General features: G+C 46.3%; 1 protein-coding gene across 2 annotated transcripts in view; it reads left to right on the forward strand.

The window, feature by feature from the left end:
* Positions 1-6,578: 6,578 nt before the first annotated feature.
* DHTKD1 (dehydrogenase E1 and transketolase domain containing 1) overlaps positions 6,579-13,505 on the forward strand; it is a 72,403-nt gene continuing 65,476 nt past the window's right edge. Inside the window, exon 1 of one of the 2 annotated variants that reach the window (XM_044276749.1) lies at positions 6,579-6,804. In XM_044276749.1, coding sequence (XP_044132684.1) covers positions 6,654-6,804 — 151 coding nt within the window. In that variant the 5' untranslated portion in view covers positions 6,579-6,653. Of the gene's footprint in view, positions 6,805-11,944; positions 12,011-13,505 lie in introns of those variants that run through there. The other variant, XM_044276750.1, reaches the window with a different exon arrangement.

Genomic DNA, 13,505 nt, shown 5'->3' on the forward strand with positions numbered 1-13,505 from the left:
AAAATGACCGGTGAAATCCGAAAGGTCATGGCAAAATATCTTGGCAAAAGACAACTTTTCCCATTTTTTTATACAAAGTTGGCATTTGACCAAGATATTTTTCTCACCCAGCATGGGTATATGTAAAATGACACCCCAAAACACATTCCCCAACTTCTCCTGAGTACGGCGATACCACATGTGTGACACTTTTTTGCAGCCTAGATGCGCAAAGGGGCCCAAATTCCTTTTAGGAGGGCATTTTTAGACATTTGGATCCCAGACTTCTTCTCACACTTTCGGGCCCCTAAAAAGCCAGGGCAGTATAAATACCCCACATGTGACCCCACTTTGGAAAGAAGACACCCCAAGGTATTCAATGAGGGGCATGGCGAGTTCCTAGAATTTTTTTTTTTTTTTGCATAAGTTAGCGGATATTGATTTTTTTTTTGTTTTTTTCTCACAAAGTCTCACTTTCCGCTAACTTAGGACAAAAATTTCAATCTTTCATGGACTCAATATGCCCCTCACGGAATACCTTGGGGTGTCTTCTTTCCGAAATGGGGTCACATGTGGGGTATTTATACTGCCCTGGCTTTTTAGGGGCCCTAAAGCGTGAGAAGAAGTCTGGAATATAAATGTCTAAAAATGTTTACGCATTTGGATTCCGTGAGGGGTATGGTGCGTCCATGTGAGATTTTATTTTTTGACACAAGTTAGTGGAATATGAGACTTAGTAAGAAAAAACAAAAACAAACAAAAAATTTCCGCTAGGGGGGGGGTGATCAATGACAGGGGGGTGATCAATGACAGGGGGGTGATCACCCATATAGACTCCCTGATCACCCCCCTGTCATTGATCACCCCCCCTGTAAGGCTCCATTCAGACATCCGCATGATTTTTTACAGATCCATGGATACATGGATCGGATCCACAAAACACATGCGGACGTCTGAATGGAGCCTTACAGGGGGGTTATCAATGACAGGGGGTGATCAGGGTAATCAGGGTGATCACCCCCCTGTCACTGATCACCCCCCCTGTAAGGCTCCATTCAGACATCCGCATGATTTTTTACGGATCCATGGATACATGTATCGGATCCACAGAACGCATGCGGACGTCTGAATGGAGCCTTACAGGGGGGTTATCAATGACAGGGGGTGATGAGGGTAATCAGGGTGATCACCCCCCTGTCACTGATCACCCCCCCTGTAAGGCTCCATTCAGACATCCGCATGATTTTTTACGGATCCATGGATACATGTATCGGATCCACAAAACGCATGCGGACGTCTGAATGGAGCCTTACAGGGGGGTTATCAATGACAGGGGGTGATCAGGGTAATCAGGGTGATCACCCCCCTGTCACTGATCACCCCCCCCTGTAAGGCTCCATTCAGACATCCGCATGATTTTTTACGGATCCATGGATAAATGGATCGGATCCACAAAACGCATGCGGACGTCTGAATGGAGCCTTACAGGGGAGTTATCAATGACAGGGGGGTGATCAGGGAGTGTATATGGGTGATCACCCGCCTGTCATTGATCACCCCCTGTAAGGCTCCATTCAGACATCCGCATGTGTTTTGCGGATCCGATCCATGTATCCATGGATCCGTAAAAATCATGCGGACGTCTGAATGGAGCCTTACAGGGGAGTGATCAATGACAGGGGGGTGATCAATGACAGGGGGTGATCAGGAAGTGTATATGGGTGATCACCCGCCTGTCATTGATCACCCCCCTGTAAGGCTCCATTCAGACGTCCGTATGCTTTTTGCGGATCCGATCCATGTATCCGTGGATCCGTAAAAATCATACGGACGTCTGAACGGAGCCTGACAGGGGGGTGATCAATGACAGGGCGGTGATCAATGACAGGGGGGTGATCAGGGAGTTTATATGGGGTGATCATGGGTGATCAGGGGTTTATAAGGGGTTAATAAGTGACGGGGGGGGGGGGGGGTGTAGTGTAGTGTAGTGTAGTGTGGTGTTTGGTGCGACTGTACTGACCTACCTGAGTCCTCTGGTGGTCGATCCTAACAAAAGGGACCACCAGAGGACCAGGTAGGAGGTACAGTATATTAGACGCTGTTATGAAAACAGCGTCTAATATACCTGTTAGGGGTTAAAAAATTCGGATCTCCAGCCTGCCAGCGAGCGATCGCCGCTGGCAGGCTGGAGATCCACTCGCTTACCCTCCGTTCCTGTGAGCGCGCGCGCCTGTGTGCGCGCGTTCACAGGAAATCTCGCGTCTCGCGAGATGACTCATATATGCGTGACTGTGCGCAGGGCTGCCACCTCCGGAACGCGAATCTGCGTTAGGCGGTCCGGAGGTGGTTAATCCATATTTTTCTTTAACACATCAAGGGTTAACAGCCAAACTAAGCGTAAACTGATGTAAGGGCACACAGAATGGTGCAAAAGGTAAGGAGCGCCGTATGGTTTTTGAAAGGCAGATTTTGCTGGACTGGTTTTTAGTTGCCATGTCCCATTTGAAGCCCCCCTGATGCACTCCTACAGTAGAAACTTCCAAAAAGTGACCCCATTTTGGAAACTACGGGATAAGGTGACAGTTTTATTGGTACTATTCTGGGGTACATATGATTTTTTAATCGCTTTATAGTATGTTTTTTGTGAAGCAAGGTAACAAAAAAATGGGTTTTCTTAGAGCTGTAGCTTTTTTATTTTTTGGCCGATTGTCTTCTGTCACCCCCCAAAAGTAATATTTTTTTTTTTGGCTAATTAAAATTCTTATACTGCGATTTTTCAATATATAGAGCTCTTACCCTTTTCTGTTGGCTAGTTTCTTTAAAAACGGCACTTTTATAATATGTAAATTACCTCTCTACCAGCAAGTAGGGCGTCTACTTGCTGGTAGCGGCCGCATCCTCCTTAAAAAAAAAACGATGACGTCTTCTTCACAGAAGTTCAGGTTTGGGTTAGGTGTTCTGTAGATTGTATTATTTTCCCTTATAACATGGTTATAAGGGAAAATAATAGCATTTTGAATACAGAATGCATAGTACAGAAGGGCTGGAGGGGTTAAAAAATAAAATAAAAATGTTACTCACCTTAATCCAGACAGACGTGATGCCGGCTGCGCGAACCATTGGATTAAGGTGAGTTTTTTATTTATTTTTTAACCCCTCCAGCCCTTCTGTACTATGCATTCTGTATTCCGAATGCTATTATTTTCCCATATATAACCATGTTATAAGGGAAAATAATAATGATAGGGTCCCCATCCACTTGCTTGCGGATGCTTGCGATTTTTACGCAACCACATTCACTTCTATGGGGCCTGCGTTACGTAAAAAACGCACAAAGAGGAGCATGCTGCGATTTTCACGCAACGCACAAGTGATGCGTGAAAATCACCGCTCATTTGCACAGCTAATAGAAATGAATGGGTCCGGATTCAGTGCGGGTGCAATGCGTTCACCTCACGCATTGCACCCGCGCGGAAATCTCACCCGTGTGAAAGGAGCCTAACAGGTTGCCTAGGAGACGAGCCTGAAGCTGGATCTCCTCGGCACCTGTAGAAGGCAGGTACTGATGCCTCTGAAAGGCATTGGGCAGCCTGTGCACGGCATCGGGCTTCCTTCTCACCCATCAGGTCCCCGCCACAGCAGCGAGGGGACTCGATGGGCTCCCTCACCTGCCGCAAATACTTTCTATGCCGTGGTCAGCGCTGACCGTGGCACAGAAGGGGTTAATCCGCCGGCATCGGCTTTTACAGTGATGCCGGCAGATGCAGCAGGGGCCCGGCTATTAGGCACTGCCGGGCCCCTGCAGTGATTGGGGGCACACCGCTCCGGTGCCTGCCCGATAACCATGACGTAATAGTACGTCAAAATGCGGCAAGTCACCTGCCGCCATGACATACTATTACATCATGTGTCGGGAAGGTGTTAAGGCACAGTATCAGATGACCTGGAATAAACAGATGACATTCTCTGCTAGCCATTAGAAACAGTAGTTAGGTGTAGGAATGGTATTACCTGCTCCAGGGTACTATGTATTATACACAGATACACTGTTGGAAACGGAGAGAGCGATCTTGACTAGCCATAGGAAGGGGGTTGCATGGGAGGGGGGGGATTGCAAACAAGTTGCTGAGAGAGGGGGCAAGTCCAAAAATTTGCTGTGGGGCCCAGACATTTCTAGTTACACCACTGGGACACAGAAATGTGAATGAGGCCTTTTTTCTTTTTGTGGCCTGTATGCGGATCCATTCACTTCAATGGGTCCGCATAAAAACCGGAATTTACTCCGTGTGCATTCCATTTCTGTATGTCCGCATGGCTGTTCTGCAAAGAAATAGAACATGTCCTATTATTGTCCGTATTACGGACAAGTATTATTTATTTATGTTTATGTTACGCACTTATATATTCCGCAGCGCTTTACAGACATTAGCATCCAACTGTCCCCAATGGGGCTCACAATCTAAGGTCCCTATCAGTATGTCTTTGGAGTATAGCACTGCCCTATTAAAGGGATTCTGTCACCAGGATTAACGATATAGCGATATTTATATGTGCTCATTAGTCTCCATGCAGTGTTTAAAATGATCCCACTGTTTATGCTCTGTGTGTGTTAGATTCTTATAAAAAACAATCTTATTGATATGCCGTAATCGCGCAGGCGCAATGGACACTGTAGTCTGCGCCCGTGCGGACTACTGGCACCGGCTTCGACGAGTCAACTGCGCATGTGCCGGCTCCCTCTGCGCAAGATTACGGCACTGAGAAGAACTGATGTCAGGGATATTGGAGTGAATAAATTAAGTGGTAGGCGGTGCTGGGCTCCGGATCGATGGGTGCGGCTGGGCTCCAGGAGATTGTGGGACAACCCCTTGGGCTCCTGACAGAGGTGATTTACATATCAATAAGATCGTTTTTAATAAAAATCTAACACACACAGAGCAGTAACAGTGGGATCATTGTAAACACTGCATGGAGACTGATGGGCACATATAAATATCGCTTTATCGTTAATCCTGGTGACAGAATCCCTTTAAGGCTGGCAGTTCCGTTCTTCAAAATACGGGATGCACACTGCCGGTATCCATGTTTTGCAGATCCGCAATTTGCGGACCGGAAACAGGCAATGGTTGTGTGCATGGGCCCTTAGGTTTTCTTCACATCTCTGTTTGGAGATCCGAGGCTGTTCTGGCACAAAGCAGCCTGCCAGATCCTCTACTTCACCGCCAGATCCCCATTGACTTCAATGAGGTCCGGCGGTGATCCAGACTGGCATAAATTCCGGGTTGTGGCCAAACAAAAACTGTTGCATGCAATGTTTTTTTGTCAGTCCAACAGCTGGTATATGAGCCGGATAAGGAAGCCGGATTTCCATAATGGAGATGTGAATGCACCCTAAGGGCTCATGCAGACGAGCATGAGGGCTCCGTGCCAGTGCAGCGGACCGAAAATATCGGTCTGCAATTCACGGGCATCGGTCGGCCGTGTGCACTCTGTGGTGGGGATGGGTGCCATTGACTTGATTTGGTCTGCGATCCTCAAGATATGGCAAAATATAGGACATGTCTTATCTTTTGGGCTGCGGAGGCACGGACCTGAAAGCTCACAGAAGTGCTTTGTGGTGTTTTTGTGGGCTTCCGATCTGTGCCCCCACAATGCAAAAGATACATGTCCTATCTTTGACCGTATCTTGTGGATTGCGGACCATTTTAAGTCACATGGCCGGTGCCTGTATATTGCGGTTTGCAATATGGGCACGGAGCCCGTCTGCATCAGCCCTTAGGGTACTTTCACACTAGTGTTGCTAGAATCCGGCAGGCAGATCTGTTGCCGAAACTGCCTGCCAGATCCGGAAATCCGTATGCAAACAGATATCATTTTTTTCCGGATACGTTAGACTTTTTCATTGAAATACTGGATCTGTCTTTTCAGTATCATCCGGAATAATGGATGCAGTATTTAATTTTTCCAAAGCTAGAAAGAACTGCCCATGCGCAGATCGGAATACCAGATCTGGCGATGTGGCAATTTCCAGGAAAACTTAGTACCGGATCCGACATTAATACATTTCAATGGAATGGATCCGGCAAGTGCGGTAGTGTTCCGGAATTTTCGCCGAAAAAAATACCGTACAAGGGACTGAACGGAAGACATCCTCATGCATATAAACGAATTGCTTTCCATTAAGAATGCATTAGGACAAAACGGAAGCGTTTTTTTCCGGTATTGAGACCCTTTACCGGATTTTAATATGAGAAAAGAATAACGCTAGTGTGAAAGTACCCTTACAAGTAGTGGATACAAGTCACCAATTTTTACCATCTGCCAAAGATCGAGAAAAATTCTAGAGTCTCTAGTAGTTAAAACAAGAAAACCCCAGCTGCATTGTACATACAGGCTAATGTTACTGGAGCGCACGGTGCTAGGCACAGCCAGTCTACCATTTGTGACTACCGGACACTATATTCTGGAGGACAACAAAAATACAACGTAGCTCCTCCCCATACACGGATCAAATGGATGAGCCCATATCGCTTAGTGTCGCGCCCCCAGGCCCAACCAATCATTTGTAGGGGGAGTCGCCTGTCACCGCTTACCACGTTTTTCTATACTGAGAGTGCGTAGAAGCCTGTAATTCTATTAACGCTTTCGTTGCTGCAGTGCCGGCAAACTACATTATGTCGGCCTGTCTATCTGCTCGGGGTGCCGGACTATGGCGGCCAGCACTGCGCAGGTTCTACCGCACTGAGCGCGGGGTCTATGGCTACAGACCGAAGAAGAGCGAGGCTGCAGGCAGTCGTGTGAAGGAGGCAGCGGCTAGCGGTGCAGGTGTGTGGGGCCTGCTGCTCCATCATGTGTAGTACTGTGTGACTGGAAGAAGGCGGCAGTCTGGTGGTGACCAGGGGGCAAGTTGTCTGAGCTTCTTGTCTTAAGGCTAGGGCTACACAGCCACATATTGTATAATGCTAGTCTATGGTATGCGACATTCTGCAACGTGATAGTCCATAAAAATACATCTTGGATGTTTTTTTTTTTTTGCGATACCATACACTAGCATTATAAAATATGTCAAATGTCATGTAGCTCTAGCCTAAACCCTGGAACATAGTGATGCCATTACCACCAGGGGTTGACTGGCCATAGACTCCCCTGGGCCGATGCCCAGGGGGGGGGGGCGCGTGCCAAGCCTCCTCATGGTGCTAGCTGGATATCTAACGATTAATGCTAGGAGCTAGGGATGAGCGAACTTGTGTTTTAAGTTCGGTGTACAAGGTTCGGGTTTTCTAAGAATTCCATTTTGGATTCCGCTACGGTCCGTGGTAGCGGAATCTATAACGGAATTCTTAGATATACTTACCTGGCTCCCTGCGTCGCTCCTGGTCCCCGCACCTCCGCTGCTAATTCTCCCCGTGCGAGGATGAAAACATCCGGTGTCAGGGGGGAGCAGCCAATGGCAGACGGGGTCGAGCCTCCCTAGCATCGGGGGTGACGTAAGAGAGGCTCGTCCCCACCTGCCATTGGCTGCTCGCCCCTGACACCGGATGTTTTCATCCTCGCACGGGGAGAAGCAGCAGCGGAGGTGCGGGGAGCCAGGTAAGTATATTCAGAGAGGGGGGCACTGGCATATTGGGGGGCTTTTTATTGGATTGGATAACCCCTTTTAAGCTTCAAGTCTGTGGCAGAAAATCACTTTCATTCATGCAGAAATCCATGCCCTGCCACCAAAACAACCACATTCAGATGAATGGAACTCAATTTTAAGGGAATCTGTCACCCTGATTTTGGACTATTATCTACAGTAATACATGGGTAGTACTGTTGATAAGGAGTCCAGATCACTATTTTCCTACTGGCGTTCCTCACGGTTAGGGCTTGCTCACACAACCGTGCCGTTTTTTGCGGTCCGCAAATTGCGTATACGCAAAACACGGATGCCGTCCGTGTCCCTTCCGCAATTTGCGTAACAGACCAGGAGGCCCATTATAGAAATGTCTACTCTTGTCTGCAAAACGGACAAGAAGAGGACATGCCTCATAATTTTTGCGGGGCCTCGGAACGGATGCTGTTCGCATCTTTTGCGGAACCATTGAAATAAATGGGTCCGTATAAGGACCGTATAAGGAACGCCAAATACGGCCCATATACGGAACGCAAAAAATATTTGTGTGAACGAGCCCTTATCAGTCATAGCTGCGCTTAAATACATTGTTAGGACTGCCGTCCATGAGCACAGAATGGAGAGATCTCACAATGTATTTCGGAGCAGCTTTGCGTGTTAGAGGACCTGTCACCGCTCCTGACATGCCTGTTTTAATAGCTCCATACATTCCCCATATAGTAATTCTGGAGCATCTATTCTTATAGCTCTATGACATATTGTGCCATTCCTTTATTATTCCTGCTAGAAGTTATGAATGAACTGCTATTAGCCTTCAGTAAGGGTACAGAGGGGAGGTGCCCCTGGTTTCAGACTGTGCAGGTACACCCCCCCCCCCCAAGTGGTTACCTCCCCTCTGTATCCTTAAAAAAGTGTAAAAGCCCTAGTTGTGCCAATTTGCGCCACTCTTAGAGTCCATTCACACATCCGCAATTCTGTTCCGCATTTTGCGGAACGGAATTGCGGACCCATTCATTTCTATGGGGCCGCACGATGTGCTGTCCGGATCCGGAATTGCAGATCCGCACTTCTGGGTCCGCAATTCCGTTCCTGAAAAAAATAGAACATGTCCTATTCTTGTCCGCAATTGCAGACAAGATTAGGCATTTTCTATTAAGTGCCGGCGATGTGCGGTCCGCAAAATGCAGAACGCACATTGCCGGCGTCCGTGTTTTGTGGATCCACAAAACACACACAGACGTGTGAATGGACCCTTATACAGATTTTAGGTGCAGACATTAGTAACTCTGGTCCAGTGTGTATTACCACTAGTGTTTTCTTTATACGTTAGCAAAACGCCTGAAAAAAATGCAGAGTTGCAGTATTCTGTTTTTTTGAAAATAAGGGGAAAAAAAACAAAAACCCATTACCTAAACAACAGGAACGTCAGGAGCAAAATAACGCATGTGTGTCCTGCGTTTCATATTCCCCATAGATCTTCAAATAACATCTGGAGTTTGTGTTTTCACTGCAAAAAAACTAAACGTCAAATTGCAGACAAATGCACTAAAAACCCACATGTGAAACCAGCTTTATTGCAGTTTTTTTCAGGGCTGGCAGATGGTAGATGGGCACAATATTTTAGCACCAGGTGGAGATTTTCTAAGATGTGCCAGCCTCCCCAACATGGTGCACGTAAATTGGGGCTTTGCCACATGCCACGATATTACAGTAGGCCAAACTTACAGTTCAAAGCCTCACGCACAAGACAGTGGCATGTCAGCAGCTGGAGGGTGGTACACGGTGTGACGGTGGGATTCTGTACCATGTGCTGTATGAACAGCGCTATTTTTTACTTCGCCCCCGTTCAGACATGCTGCCTGAGTTTAGAGCGGACAGCACCCAGACTAAACACTGACCCATTAAATTCAATTGGTATTTTTACACAGGTGATTGTTACACACAGACAATAGGTCCATGCAGAGAAAATCGCTGCATTTTCTTTTTTGGTACAATTTTCCCACTCTTTCAAGGGAATGGGACACATTTACTAAGACCAGCTTTTTACGTAATTTCCCCTGTGCGCCTTCTCATAAATTGGGTGCATCTATGGCAGTCCTTGCACCTGCCATACTTTTTTGCCAACACTTATTTCCAGGTGTAAATGTTAGTAAATTGTCCGGGACCTCCCCAGCACGGTGCCAAACATGCTCCCTTTCCACCCAACTGCTGTACATGGCGTGAAAACAGCCATGAGCGTTTTTTTGTTCTCATTTATTTTATAATAAGAGACTTCTCCAAACGATCGGATAATGCTCATAGCTGTTCTCGGGGATGTTAGTGGATCTGAGAGAGTCAAAATTACGTCATCCGCAAAGAGACCTATTTTATGCTGTCTATGACCAGTCGGAATTCCTCTAACGTCACTTGACATTCTAATCATTTCTCCGAAAGGTTCCATCACTAACAGAAATAAAAAGGGGGAAAGAGGACATCCCTGATGCGTCCCATTAGTGATTGGGAACGGCATAGACGGGGTCCCATTTACTAGAACCCGGGCTGAGGGCTGGGAATATAGAGCTTGTATAGCATTTAAAATAGGGCCTCTAAATCCAAATTTACTTAAAACTGTAAATGCAAAGTCCCAATGAATTCGGTCAAGCGCCTTCTCTGCGTCCAGGGTAAGGCGCAGAGAAGGTGTCCGAAGGCTCCCTGCCCTCTGCATTATCCCTAAGATGCGTCTTGTACCATCTGAAGCTTGTCTTCCTTTTGTAAATCCTACCTGATCACTATGAATTATCAATGGGAGAACCTGTAGGAGTCTATGGGACATGATCTTGGCATATAATTTGACATCACTATTTAGTAATGATATAGGACGAAAATTAGCAGGGGAATCCGCTGGTTTACCCGGTTTCGGGATGGTGACTATTGTAGCCTGAAGCATATCTGCTGGAAATTGTTGGCCGTTTAGGACAGCATTGAACATGTCTACTAAATGGGGGAGCAGCGTTGGAGCATGAATTTGATAATATTCATTTGAGAAGCCATCAGGTTTGAGAGTTTTTATGGCGGCCTGAACTTCCGTTTGAGTGATAGCAGAGTTAAGGTCAGTAAGTTGGTTTTCATTTAAAGAGGGAAGGTGGATAGCATCTAAAAAGGATGATATTTTCTCAGACGTGGGTTGTGGTGTCAAAGGGTCTAAATTTAAATTATATAGCTTAGTGTAGTATGTGCTGAAAGCATCAGCTATATCTTTGGGGTGATAAAGTTTGGTGGTACCATCTGCATCTAAAATGTATGGTATATTAGATTTTTGCATCAAAGGTTTCACCTTTCTCGCCATTAGCTTACTAGGTTTATTGTATGAACGGTAATAGAGCATAGGTAGGGAAGTAATTTGGCAGGTCATAATCCATTTGTAGAATGGAGTGAAGTTCATGTCGGAGAGACATTAACGACCTGTGTAAGTCTAATGAGGGATTAACCTGTAGCACACCTTCTACTTTGGTGATTTCTGACAATATTGAAGTTAGTTTGGCTTCCTTACATTTTTAAAAATATGAACTTTGTTTTAGCAGAAATCCTCTTATAGTAGCCTTGTGAGCCTGCCAGAGAAGAAAAGGGATAATATTTTCAATCCTGTTGTATTGAAAATACTCTGTCAGACTAGACTCCGTTTGACCTTTTTATAGTTGGGATGTCTAAGGCTACTTTCACACTAGCGTTCGATCGGATCCGTTCTGAACGGATCCGATCATAATAATGCAGACGGAGGCTCCGTTCAGAACGGATCCGTCTGCATTATTTTGGCATTTAAAAGCTAAGTGTGAAAATAGCCTAGTACGGATCCGTCCAGACTTTCAATGTAAAGTCAATGGGGGACGGATCCGCTTGAAGATTGAGCCATATTGTGGCATCTTCAAACGGATCCGTCCCCATTGACTTACATTGTAAGTCTGGACGGATCCGCACGCCTCCGCACGGCCAGGCGGACACCCGAACGCTGCAAGCAGCGTTCAGCTGTCCGCCTGTCCGTGCGGAGGCGAGCGGAGCGGAGGCTGAACGCCGCCAGACTGATGCAGTCTGAGCGGATCCGCATCCATTCAGACTGCATCAGGGCTGGACGGAAGCGTTCGGGTCCGCTCGTGAGCCCCTTCAAACGGAGCTCACGAGCGGACCGACGAACGCTAGTGTGAAAGTAGCCTAAGCAAGTATACATTATTTTTCCAAGATTTTTGAGGGGGGGAAGTTTGAGATATGGAAACCGTGCAGAAGGGCGGAGCGTGGTCAGACCAAGAAGCTGTTCCTATCTTAGCCGAACATACTCTAGAGAGTAAGGCTCTGTCCACAACAGCTAAATCAATACGAGAGAAAGTTCTATGGCGTGGGGAATAATAGGTATATTCTCGTGAGCAAGCATTCAGACAACGAAAGGTATGGTATAAGCCGGAGATTCCCAGCCACTTACCAACGGTAGGGGAAGGAGTCTTGCTTCGTCCTGTAGAATCAATCATTCTATCAGGGATAATATTAAAGTCCCCACATAGAAATAAATATCCTTTTTGAATGCTCCTAATCTTTTTTAGTATTTTGTTCAAAAACCATATCTGGGATCTATTTGGAGCATATATATTTGCTAGCTTCAGAGTAGTTGTTCCAAACTTGCCTATTAGAATGATATATCTGCCTTTCTCATCTTCAATTACCCTGTCTATCTGAATGCTCAGAGAATCCTTCACCATGATAGCTACCCCAGCCTTCTTTTTGTCTGAGTTAGCTAAGAATATTTTAGAAAAGCCCTTTTGTGAAAATGTTGGAAGCTTTAGTTTGGCAAAATGAGTTTCCTGAACGCATACTATATCAGCCTGGTTACGGCGGGCTTCCCTCCACAATGAAGCTCTCTTAGGCTGTATTCACACGTCCGCAATGTGTTTTGCGGATACACGGAGACACGGATCCGCAAAACACGGAAAGCGGCAATGTGCTTTCCGCATTTTGCGGACCGCACATTGCCGACATAATAGAATATGCCTGTTCTTGTCCGCAATTGCGGACAAGAATAGGACATGTTCTATTTTTTTGCGGAAACGGAAGCACGGATGCGGAAGTGCGGATCCGCAAATGTGGATGCGGACAGCACATTCCGTCCCCATAGAGAATGAATGGGTCCGCACCCTTTCCGCAAAATTGCGGAAAGGATGCGGACCCATTTTGCGGACGTGTGAATGGAGCCTTAGGCTGAGTTCACACGAGCGTGACAGATTTGGTCCGGATGCGTTCAGGGTGCGTTCAGTTAAACTCGCACCATTTTGCAAGCAAGTTCAGTCAGTTTTGGCTGCAATTGCGTTTAGTTGTTCAGTTTTTTCCGCGCGGGTGCAATGCGTTTTGATGCTTTTTTCACGCGTGTGATAAAAAACTGAAGGTTTACAAACAACATCTCCTAGCAACCATCAGTGAAAAACGCATTGCATCCGCACTTGCTTGCAGATGCAATGCGTTATTAACGCAGCCCCATTCACTTCTATGGAGCCAGGGCTGCGTGAAAAACGCAGAATATAGAACATGCTGCGATTTTAAAGCATTGCAGAAGTGATGCATGAAAAAAAATGCTCATGTGCACAGCCCCATTGAAATGAATGGGTCAGGATTCAGTGCAGGTGCAATGCGTTCACCTACTGCATTGCACCCGCGCGGAAATCTCGCCCGTGTGAACTCAGCCTTATAAGGGGAGTTCAGACCTTTAGCATTAATGGACATCATTTTAACCGCCATCCCAAACCCGTCTGACAACTGTTCTAATCAGTTTAAAGGCATCTGATACTGTGAACTGCCAATAATAATAGTACATGTCTGGAGATCTAAGGAAATAGAGAGGGCAAAACAGAACAATGTATAAGAAACACATAGTGTAGAACAATATTTTCTAACA

Source organism: Bufo gargarizans, chromosome 2 (genome assembly GCF_014858855.1).
Source record: "Bufo gargarizans isolate SCDJY-AF-19 chromosome 2, ASM1485885v1, whole genome shotgun sequence".
Taxonomy (NCBI): Eukaryota; Metazoa; Chordata; class Amphibia; order Anura; family Bufonidae; genus Bufo; species Bufo gargarizans.